Here is a 12,248-nt window from a genome sequence, read left to right on the forward strand (position 1 = left end):
AAGAAAGGAGAAAGTGCACAGAGGATGGGAAAAATCCAAGCTGAAGCAGCTTACTGAACAAGTTCAAAGCCATGGCACCCTCATTCTTTCCCCTCTCAGACCTTTCATTTCTGAGAGTGTGCCTCAGAGAACCCATGTTTTATTGTTCTCATGAAGCTAATTCAGTGAATTGTAAATGCAAATGAGTAATTGAGAGCTTGTTAGTGTCTGGAAAAGTTGGATGTTGCTAGTCTTTTTGCCCTCTATTCATTTCCATTATACCTTTTTTCATAACACAACAGCTGTGTAGTCAGTTCTTTCACAAAAAACAGATCATATTTCTTCATTCTTTTAAGGCCAAAAGTCACCTCCAAATTCAGGAACAATATCACAATATAAATCAAATTTAACTGTCAGAATTCTCAAGTTGTGGAATTTAAAAGATGGAAATAGTTATGTTTTCCTTATGGTTAGCATGAATTAGCTTGGATGAATGACAAAATGGTAGAATTAGAAGTGTCCAAATGGTTTCAAGCTAAACCTATCCATTTCATAATTAGAAACATATAATTAAAGACATCTTTATTTGCACTTAGTTTTAAGGTATAAGTCCATATAGTATATGCACACAGTAACTTAAATTTCTATCACATTTCTGCAAATACTGTTTTCAAAATTTATTTAAAGCAAAATTTTATATATGGAAATACTTAAATACTTCTATACTTCTCAGTTGCTAGACATCTAGAAAATCTATTTTTAATTGCACAACTTGCAAAGACTGCAAAATAAAATTTTATGCATTAACCTTTTCTACCAGTTCATCTAAAACATGAAGTTAGGTAAAAAGAGATTACTAAGTGACCAGCATGTAAATAGTCTCAGCTCTGGGCCATCAATAAGAATTTTCAGTGACTAGTTGGCCACTGACAATTAGAAGTGCCACTTCTAATGACTTAGTTAACTTAGAAAGGGAAAATAAACCCCAGAAAGACAACACTCCAACATGCTGTGTATGACCTTTATTCTTACCTTTCACATACTGAGAATACTCTCTTGGCTAGATTCCACCTATTTTGTATTCACACATTGCTAACAGAATTATTCTTAATAACAAAATTCTAAGAAAATAATTTCAGGTTCTTATGATTAGACAATTATCATTAGCTACAAAGTATTAGATGACTACAACTCCTCAGCTAGGTCACTACATGCATATTCCATTTGATTCAGCATAAATGTCACGTGCTCCTTCACTCAAGATCTCAGCTATAATTTTAGTCTTAAGAATTATCTCTGAATAAAATTAAAGAAAAAAAACCAAACCAACAACATGAGCTTTCACAATTTTTAGAAGCTAAATCACATTCCCCAAATATTTTAGTCTGAGGGAAACACTGGGTTTTTTGGGAGGTCTTGTTATTGCATATAGTAAGGTATGTAGATCAGGAATTAAGAATGGTGTCAAAATGATATATGGAATAAATTTTGCAATTCCTCTGTGTCAGCACAAGATAAAGAAAAAAATGATTTTGATACTTGTCTTGAATTATATGCATTACATTTAATTATTAACTAGCATTTATTGCCTCAATATGAGGGTGGAAGGACTCCTGTTTGATCTTACCTTATACCGCTGCACGTTAGAAGCTCCTGGCTTTTCCTACCTCACAGCCAGCTGAATCCCAAGGCACTTCTTTCAATTGCCCATGGCATACACAGGCAGCAAAATAATGTATATGTGGTGTTCTACAGCTGGAATAAATTAGTAGCACATGGAAATCTCACCTATTGACTTTTGCTTATATAGCTTATATTTCCTTTTTCTCCGTTTGTACTTCGTGGGAAAAGTCAGTATGAATCTTGCTGCTTTGATCTGCCTAAGCTAAAGATGTGCATACACCTCTACAGTGCAAAGTCTCTGATCGTGACTTTCACAGGCTCATTGTGAAAGGAGTCAGAATTTATCCCTACACATAGTTTCATATAGCAATAGGTGTGAGGGCACTGCTGGAACAATATTCATTGTGATACAAAAATTTAATAAAGAAGAAAGATGTTTTGATTTCTTTCAGTGATCCATATAATTATTCAGCATGGAGAATACATCTATTAAAACATTCAGCAGTACCTGGCCTGTTGATAGCAGCAGAATGCTGCTTTCCTTGCAAGAATGAGACAGCTGTGATTTCTGCTCTGTACCTGCTGCCCACCTCCATTGCACTTGCCACAGCATCAGTTTTACTAGTAGTGTAAGTATCTAATACACAACTCAGGGAAGCATTTTCTCTTTAGCTGTTGTGGGTCTCAGGAAAGCTGTCTGAGCTAGTCAGCTCTCAATCACTTCAAGTGAGATCTAGCTTTGATCTCCCTATTCTTGAAAAAGAAAAATTGAAAGTGCTGACATAAAAAGATTAGATCATATTAAACTGAATCAAAGAAAGTGTCAGCTTTACTACTTCCTAGAAAAAGGCCAGGAAAGCAATATTCTTACCTAAATTGGATTTAGACAGATCTAGGAGTTCAACAGTTCCAGTAAGAGTCAGATTCAACTCCCTAATTTATGAGATTTCAGACCCAGTGGTTCAGATTTCACAAGGACAAGCAAGCTCAAAAGGTGCCCAATTCCTCTGCTGGAAATCCCATTATACATCTTCCACTACCCTGAGTGAAATCATGACTGAACCAAACCAGAGAAACAAGCTCTTTCTTTCCAGGAGAAAATTCTGTACAGAAATTTAATATGCAGACAGACTCAAAATGACAATTCATGAGGTTTGCCACCCTGTCCACTACTACAATTACCCCTTCACCTCTACTGAATTTGTGATGTTTTGATTTGAGGTTCAGACCTACAGTTTATGTTTGTTCACATCACACTATAACTGTATGAAATTTAAAATAGGGCCTGAGACAATCTTCTGAAAGTTTGACATAAGCTCTTCTTTTGCCTTAGACCATAGAATAATCCCTTAAAAATATGAATATAATCTCCCCAGTTTTGGTGTTGAGCTTAAATCTAGTTTATCATGCAGGGTGAAGGGCACACTTTCATAGCCAGAGAAATTTCCAGTTGAAACAAAATGAAACTTTCCTAACAAAAATCTCACAAGGGAAGTTATTGGTTAGAGTCTCAGTTGTGTTTCATTCCAAATCCAAAGATGTTAAGAGATATTTCAGCATGACTTATGAATTTAAGGATTCTTGCATCATTAATAATGATCATATTTATTGCATATAAATGATCATTCCCATCCAGACTCTTAGTTTAGTAATTTATTTTGATAAATAAATAAAAAAAAATCTTCAAAATACTTTTGTTGAAATTTGCATACTTCAGGAATGTTGCAAGTCAAGGAAAGGGAAAATATCCTCTGAGACAGAACCTAGTACACTGGCACTCAATTAGATTTTGACCTTCTTCACCCATTAAGGATTGGTAGACAGATATTGTTTGCTACTTGCCAGAATAAAATTGGGTCTCCTGAGATGCATATGAAGTAATTTAAAATAAGAATAACACTGTTAACTGAATCTACTCAACCATTACTCTGAAGCAAACCTTATTTACTGTATTAATCTATTAAACTAATATAATCCTTCATATTTTAATCAGAAAAAAAATGACATTTAATTAGTGTTACACAGTCAAGTCTTGAAAAAGCTCCCCTATCTGAGCATTCAGCTAGGCTACCATTTTTCAGTCTCACCACCGTGAGTCTTGTATGCTTTTATGCTTCCCTTGGTCTAAGCAAACTGCAGGACTGTTTTATTAATTCAACTCCCTGGTACACTTTCTCAGCAGGAATAGGCACTCTTCAGAATTTCACACAAATGAGACCTTTTGGCTCAGCTGCCTTACATACCAAGAACTGCCACCATCTCCTTTCCCAAAACCCCAAACTTCTTGTGTATATTTAATTATTTTTTTAAGGACTTGTGATGGTTGAAAGACATATTAGTTTATAAAAACCAATCAAGACCCAAAGACAATCAATCATAATATCATCAATCTACAGACCTAGACATATCAACAAAAATAAAGGAAAAAAGCCCAAACCCATAGGCACATGTTCTTACCATACCTTCCCTTTTTTTTTTTCCAGTTAAGTAAGAGCTACAGAAATATTCTCCTGTGGAGTGGTTTCAGACTAGGACTCAGAGATCCTTGGCTGTTCCTTGTACACACAGTTTCTCCCACCCTGAGATGCTGACATTAAGCAGGATACTTCTATGCTGATGTACTCCTGTTTCTGCCCAAGTTTCCTGCATGTGCTTTCTTTTTACTTTCACCTCCACTATTTCTATTACGCTCTGCTTTGTAATGTTGGCCCTTTTTTTGTTCTAATACAGGACCTTAGAAACTTTCCACTCCAAGCCTCATGCAGAAATTAAAGATAACTGTTTCCACATCAAACATGGCCATCCCATTGTGCTGGTATTTCTACCAGGATGGTGGTTGTTGGGGCTTAATGGTTCTTAGGTGCTTTGGATCTTGAGGAGCTTGGCAGAGTTCTGATGTTATGCAGCAGACTGTGTATACCAAGCCATTCTAATGATAAAGCAGTTTCATATGCTCACTAATTCTGACCCGTATGTACATGCGGACAAAGCCTGCAAATCTTCAGGTTTTTATTTATTTTTCAAGGATTTAATTTCACCTTTATAGAAATAGGTGACTTGAATTTCTGACTTTAAAAAGCATAATGGGCCAAAACCACAGCAACAAATCAAGCCTCAATAAACAATCATCTGAGTGAGCTTGCAAAGCCTAAAACACAAATATGTGTTTTTTTAATATTTCATCATCGTACAGCAGGGAATTATAGCAGCAGCACTGCAAAACTGGCCATTTAAAATCAAATTCTTCCATCTCCAAGTACACTTTCTTCTCCCCTGCCCACCAAAAATCGTATTGTAGCAATTAACTTCTAACTCATTGGTTCTTCAATTTCAACTCTTTCACAGTGTAGTCCAATAAAAGTGGCATCAGCTAACTTCACAGGAGACTTAAAGGCTTGTTTTGGATGAGGCAGCCATTTACTACAAAAAAAAAAATTTTTTTTTTTTTCTTATAGCACAATATGCAAGGAGTTTTTATGCACTAAGTGTTCACTTCTTTTACACAAGTATAGGTTGAAGGCTGTGCCCTTGTCTGAAGTATCCAGCATCATAATATATTTATTGAGAAGTTTATTGATCAATGTCTGAATGTTTATCTTATTTCCTTTAACATTCTCATTAAACATTCTTCTCTTTTTGACATTCTTTTTGGGAAAAAAAAAAAGAGAAAAACAAAATAGGTCATTAAAATACTTCCAGCAGCAACCCACAGGCATAAGGGAAAACTCATTGTCAAGTATGATCTATAGAAACTTTCTAAATTTACTTAAGATAACTGGGAGGCAGACTAGTACACTAATAACCTCTTTAACATAAAGCCTTATGGAATACAGTGCATCCTTTATACAATAAAAAGGCTAATTTAGCTTGTCACAACACAGAGCTGAATTAATAGGGAAGTCAAAAGGCTCTCAATTTGTGTTATTAAATACAAATATTGGGTGACAGCCTAGCTACTGCTATCATTCAATGGTTTTTTCTTATCATGTAAAAATTAGATATTAAGTGTGCATGCAAGACAGTACTGTACCCAAATGAATACAGTCACCACAAAAAAAAATCTACTATGCACAGACATTTCAGATAATTTTTTTCCTCTGCATCAATTAGGCCATTTATATTTTAAAATTCCAGTTAATTTTTACCTTTTGGCAGATTTTTGGTCTGCATATAATCAGTTTCTAGTTTAATCAAGAACTGGTACCATTCCTTCTGGCCTTCAAATGCAAATTCACCTCTGCTTCTATTATTTGTTTCTCATACACAAATTGTTCACAGCTGAAAAATTATTGCATGTAACTTGCGTGTATATATACACACAAACAAACACACACATATGTGCTGCTGAAGCTTTATCCTTTTCTGAGCCTAGAGTGGAAGGTGGTCATGATGCTCAACAGGAGATCCTTGTGAAGAATGTGAGGCTCCTTGCTGCTGTGTAGCAAAATTAATGAATACCTGTAAGACATGAGAAAAAGTAGGATTTTCAATATAACAGTGCTCAAATTTAATCTTTGGGGACATAGGTGATGATATTTTTCAGTTGCTTTCCTAAGCTTTTGCTTATTAATTAATTGCTTATGTTGAGGGAACCCATCTAGAGACATGTTTTGTAAACTAGACATAATCTCTCTTCACCTCTCCAGCTAAGACAAGGGTTGATAAATTATAAAAATAGTGATAAAATAGATATGAAAATTATTTTTTTTATTGCTGCACAAGTTAGTGGGAAACAATGGTTTTAATTGCCTTTGAAATGACACAGCTAAAGAAGCCAAATCTGTTGTTTCTGTCAATAACCATCATAGATAAGGGTTCAAATATTTCAAGGTGAAAACACACTTCTGAAAATTGCAGTGATGATTGAACAACTAATGTGTCTCCTTGAGTGTTTTGGTTTTTTTTTAAACAGATCTTACTACAGAAAGGCTTGTTTCCTTTTTAATCACACAATTATTTGACAGCAAGGAATGTAGAAGGAAAGGGCTATTTTTTATTCAAATGATCCTATTCATATTCAAACAAACTCAGGGTGCATGTTTGTTATAGGGGAGGAGTATTTTCCTGTTCAAAACTGATACTCATTTAGTCAGGGAGAGAAAGCAAGGGTGGGTGACTGCGGTGGTGCATCATTATGAATAATGGAGGTAGTAAGCTTGAGTGAATAATGCCTGAACAATCAACAGGCTGTAATGGCCGTATATGCGTCCATTCAGTGAATAGATAATTTACAAGCAGTTAGTAGATCAGTACAGATAAGTTCTTCAATAAAGTACTTCAATAATGATTTGTGCATGGGAAAAAGGAACAAGTTCACACCACTTATCATAGAAAATTAGTATTTTGACTATATGTGACTCTCATGTAGCATGCATACCAAGAAGTTGTATGTGAAGATGCTGTAACACATTACAATCACCCAGAAAACCCATCCTTGCCATCAGTATGTTCTTCTCTTTGTCAAAATGGGATTTCACAGTCTTTAGTGTGGAATCTCTTCTGTCTGCTTGTGCGCTTAAAAGCCTCAAAGGAAAATGTTCTGAAAATTTAAGGTTTACCACGATTTACAGAGACTAGTTCAGCCTTTTCGAGGACACTAGTAAGATCCCAACTCTTGGATTGTGGAGGTGGTAGTTCACAGTCCCGCTTTTTCATGCCACACATCTAAATGTATCTAAGCACAGATTATGTTTGTGCACACTACATGTGACTTACTGTGATGCTATTACTATGCTCACCTCCAGTGCAAAAGAAATATAAAAGCAGAAATTACTATGTGACCTGAGATGGCTTGGAACTGCTGGTTTATTGCATATATTTGGGTATCCTAGCAAATAACAGATTATTCTACTACGTCAATAACTACTGTATGCAGCATGTTTAGACCAAAAAAAAAAAGGGAGGAGGGGAGGGGAGCATGGGAAGAAAAGAAAGAAAAATAATAAAATACCTGCTCTAATGTGGTTTGGCTAATGGAGTAGTGTTTGATTTGGAGAAAAACTTTGTGATTCTCTAGGACTCTGAAGAGCTCTGCTAAACATCCCTGACTTCGTGGTACGTGGTACTCAAGCAGATTGAGATGTTGTCCCTGAAAACAAGTAAAAATTATAAAAACAGATAAAAGTGAATGCACATCACTGCTTATAATTAATTGGTCTAGCTACAATGGGTTCTTATTGCTACCATATGCATTGGTAGCACAAAGAACTGCTCATACTCAAAGCACAAATTTTGTGCGTGTTCTGAGATGGCACTTTGTTAATCTCATAAAAGATATAAAAATTTAGGATGATTTTAAGCTACAGGTTTTTCATCCAACAGACTTCTGCCATTACAATGCAGTCTGGGAAAAGGCTGAGCACAGAGCTGTCTGAGCACAGTACAGACTTATAAACATATACACAAACAGGTTCATATCTGAGATAGTTGTTGTTTTCCATGATTCTTGTCCTAAACACAGTTAAAGTTTAAAAAAAAAATAAGAATTAATGGCCTTTCAGAGTTTTTCTTGAAATGTAATTGCTATAGGTCTTTTGTAAGGCTTTGTATTAAATCAAAGAAAGTCAGTAAAGGCTGAGACTTATCATTTCTGGACCATTTCAGAAAACAATCAAAGCAAATACTCTCAGTAACTACACTGTAATCCTACTTCAGCAGAACACAAATGTGAGTTCAACTTCATCAATAATAAAAGCAAAAGGAAATTTTCACTCAGAGAAAGGGCCTTTTTTTTAATGTTGCCTAAATGCCTGTTTGGAGTTGATTTAACCAGTATCACAAGTCAGATTTTTGTGAAATGCTTAAAAGAAAAATAAAAGGGATATTCATATATACTTTTCCCAAGAAGATCAATATAACCAATCATGTAAATATCCAAACATATATATACTGTTCTTACGAGCCCAAACTTAATCCTGCCATATACTACAACAAGGAGTTTTAGCTGTACCTTAAACTGTGTTCCAGGAAAGTGCAGTTGTAGGCAGTCCAAAATAATTCTTGGATAGCTTGTTTCTTTGCTAAGCCAAACCTTGACTGAATAACCGTCTCCAAACCTCAGAATGAGACACAAAAACATAAGTTCATTTGTCTACACTGCGAGGACAGGAAAAACATTTAGTTTAATTGATTTTGCTATTATTATGTCAAATGACATCATGTATGCCTACTGCATTATTGTGATTTTAGCATTACACTACTGAATGGTAGAATTTCAATGGAAAATTGTTAAATTAATGATAAGTGAAACAAAAAAGTGTCATGCCTACATTTTAGTTATTACAAGATATTTCACTGTCCAATACATCTGAATTTATATTAACTATGTTTTAATTGCTATACTGCTTTGAGTGGTCAGCAAAAAGTTATGATTAGCAATCACGTATACAGAAGAAAACAAAAAAAAAAAACTTTTCTAATGAGAAAAATGGGTATGTAGTACTATTTTTCATATCTGTTAACAAAATTGCACATTCAAATGCAGATTTCATCAATGTGACTACAACTATGTTTTACAGATAGACAAAGGCAAGTATAGGGATATTTAGGGAGGTGGAAAAGTTAACAAATTTTCTTTGGCTTTATGGCCATGCAATCTCTCAGAATACTTTAGGAAATGAACTTCTCTTTCTCAACACTCCCACATCCGTCACTCCAGGATGACTTATTTTTTTCATTCTCCAGTTTTGCGATTACTCATTGCCAAATCCTTTACTCCACTTGTTTGGTTTCTAGTGAGTACCCTCTGTAATACTCCCTTGTGCCAAAACCCTCCTCTCCTATGTCTTTTCTGTGTACAACTCATGATTCAGGGCAGCAGCTGGGTTAATTGGGTCTGACCTGTGTGAGGCACATTTTCACGTGATCAAAGCAGAAGGATGTATCACAGCATGCTATATGATTGTGCCCTATTCCTATATATAAAAAGAAAAAGTTACAGATTATCAATCAAAAGGTAATAAAAGATAGAAAGAACTATTCTGCTATATATATCCAGTTTAACCAGTGCCTGAGTGGCTCCCAGCAAAATATTTCACATGAAGCGCTACATGTTCCTCAGCTATAAAAAAATATCTATATATCTATATAGTGTTAGTGCTTTAACTTTTATCGTGTCAGATCAGAACCTCTGTTCTTATAAAGCAATAAAGTCTTCATTTATTTCAAAGCACCGCAAGTTTCCACGATGAAAAAAACTATACTGAAGATTTTATTCTATTAAGAATTTCACAAGTTCAAAATATCTTTTCCAAAGATTTCAGACATCAATCCTAATTTTTTGTGTAGAATAAAACAGTAGTTGCTACACTTCAGGTACGACAATGGCAGTTTCTGCATAAAAACTTGCACTGCATGAAAAGCCCCATTACAAATAAATTAGTGCAGGGTTTTTTAATCTTTGGTTGGTTTTTTTTTATTTTTTATTGCAGTCAAATGCAACCACTGAACTGCTTGAAATTGATTAAGAGGGAGCATTCCTGGTGCAGTGTCCTTCTGTTGGTTCCTGAAGGATGCTACACAAACCAAATTGTATTGGGTCCAAGTTGCAGGGTACAAAACATCTACTGGACAGTGTAGCCCGACAGATGAACAGTGTTGTTACATCAAAGAGATCCAGAATAAGGTGGAATCCAAAGCAGTGTCTAGCAGATTTGCTTTGCAATGATTTACTAAGACATAAATAGATCTTTAATTACATGTTTTAAATGCATAACATCATCCCTTAAAAAATACATGTGATGATAAAAAAAGTTGTTACAAAGATTGATACAGTTGACAAGGGTATTCAATTTAGTTGACAGCTAAACTGAGGCAATATTTTACAAGAGATCATTGATTCTGATCAGTTTTCTGGCATTTCTATACAGCCACCATTGAATTACAGTTTGAAAAATGCTGGCTTATGGAGACATTCAACAGTCCCATAAAATGAAATTGCTGTATGCAATGAAGTTTCCAAAGAAAATGAATCAAAATTCTGATTAACAAAGACAGAGAAGTCTATGGAACTTTGGTTTAGTTCTAAATTGTGAATGACATGAACACCAGCATGGCAATGATAAAAAGCTTTAAAAGATTTTCCTCTTTTGGCTAGTCAAACTATGATGCTTCTATAGCTAGATTTTATAATTCATTTTAATACAAGAGCTCCCCATATAAACTAAGTTGATCAGCAGTAAACATTTCCCCCTGCTATAATCAGCAAGCTGCTTTTGGTAGCACACTGAGGCAATGGAAATTGAGTTGACCATTTTTTTTGCTCTGTTTTATTATATTCAGACAATATAATTAGTTCAGAAACCTGAAGTGGAATTACAGAGAAAAGCACAATCTGGTTTGATTAGCACTGTTAGGGTCAAACTTTTAGCACCTGATAGTTCAAGACTAAGGAGGAAAACATTATCATTAAAATGGCATGAGCTGAGCCAGGACACTCATTCAGCAGCCATCTGCTGCAAAATAATCATCGCCTTTTCAAAGCTATTTGACAAAGATATTTTCCACTCTCGTTTTACTTTGACAACACCTGCATTTCTATTTGTGTACAAACACACACACAAAAACACATGTTCTGACAAAATAAAATGTTTTTCCTCTCTCTATCCTTCCTCTTCTTCCTCAGTCAAACTACTTGTTCATTCTTGACTTTCCCCTTATTAGTGGGCCTGGGAGTATTAGTTATTGGCTGTTTTACCTGCCAAAAGGCCACCATGAGACTGAAACTAAAATGTAAATTCCCAAATTGGTTGTACACTAATTAACTTAAGTATTTAACAACAGCATCAGCTGCAGAAGCATCAGTTGCAGAAGTATGAGCTTAGCATGGACTACAAAAACACACTTTTAATTTACATAGGTCCTCAAGATACATGAGCCACTCAGATAACAAGGGAACCAAAGGAACATAAAATGGCCACAAGGAAAGGAACAATTTCCATACCAGGAATTAGTAAATAGGCTAAAACTTTTCAGCATCAAAGAAAGATGACAAGGTTTTTAACATGTTTTTAACAAGCCCAGAATCACAACTAAGCAGTGTAACTAAGAAAGAATTCTTCACTCTCCTATGTTTCTCATCCAAGAGCAGGGAACATCAAATTAAATTATAGGAAACACAATGCCAAATCAGTAAGATGAAGTAATTTTCCTTACAGTACCTAGAGAAACTGCACACTCATCGACATGGGATGTGCTGCATGCCAGAACTTGACATGAGTTGAATAGGAGACTAGAGAAATTCATGATGGGGATACGTTAAAAGCACCTCTGGCTTAGGAAGCCTCTAAGAAAGAAATTGCTGAAGGTGATTGAGCAATGTGGAAAAGTAACTGCATGTGCTTATCTTGTTCTTGTGCTTTTTCCTCCTGGCTGCTGTCAGAAAGAGAATAGTGTGCTAGATAGGTCTTTGATCTGACCTTAGGGTTGTTTTGATATAAATATCACAAAGAGGAGGTCAGCCTGGGCAAGTTACCCAAAAGGTTCCTCAGTTCTCAGAAGGGTTTTGCAGCCTGTGATAAAGTTCCACAGCCATACTGCCAGGAGTACAAAAATAGATTATGTAAATTTACTTCAGATGTGCGTCTACACAAGCCACAGTCATGCTCGAATAAAGTGTAGCCAGATCTATACTGATGAAGAAGACTCCT

General features: G+C 35.4%; 1 protein-coding gene across 1 annotated transcript in view; it reads right to left on the reverse strand.

Annotated features, from left to right (window-relative positions):
• Positions 1-5,294: 5,294 nt before the first annotated feature.
• The window catches only part of ABCA13 (ATP binding cassette subfamily A member 13), a 168,444-nt gene continuing 161,490 nt past the window's right edge, over positions 5,295-12,248 (reverse strand). The window contains exons 53-55 of the mRNA XM_027682847.1: positions 8,552-8,657; positions 7,553-7,690; positions 5,295-6,060 (exon numbers count right to left, since the gene is read on the reverse strand). Of these exons, the coding sequence (XP_027538648.1) occupies positions 5,971-6,060; positions 7,553-7,690; positions 8,552-8,657 (334 nt within the window). The 3' untranslated portion in view covers positions 5,295-5,970. The remainder of the gene's footprint in view (positions 6,061-7,552; positions 7,691-8,551; positions 8,658-12,248) is intronic.

This window comes from Neopelma chrysocephalum, unplaced genomic scaffold, assembly GCF_003984885.1.
Source record: "Neopelma chrysocephalum unplaced genomic scaffold, ASM398488v2 Primary Assembly neopelma1_22b, whole genome shotgun sequence".
Taxonomy (NCBI): domain Eukaryota; kingdom Metazoa; phylum Chordata; class Aves; order Passeriformes; family Pipridae; genus Neopelma; species Neopelma chrysocephalum.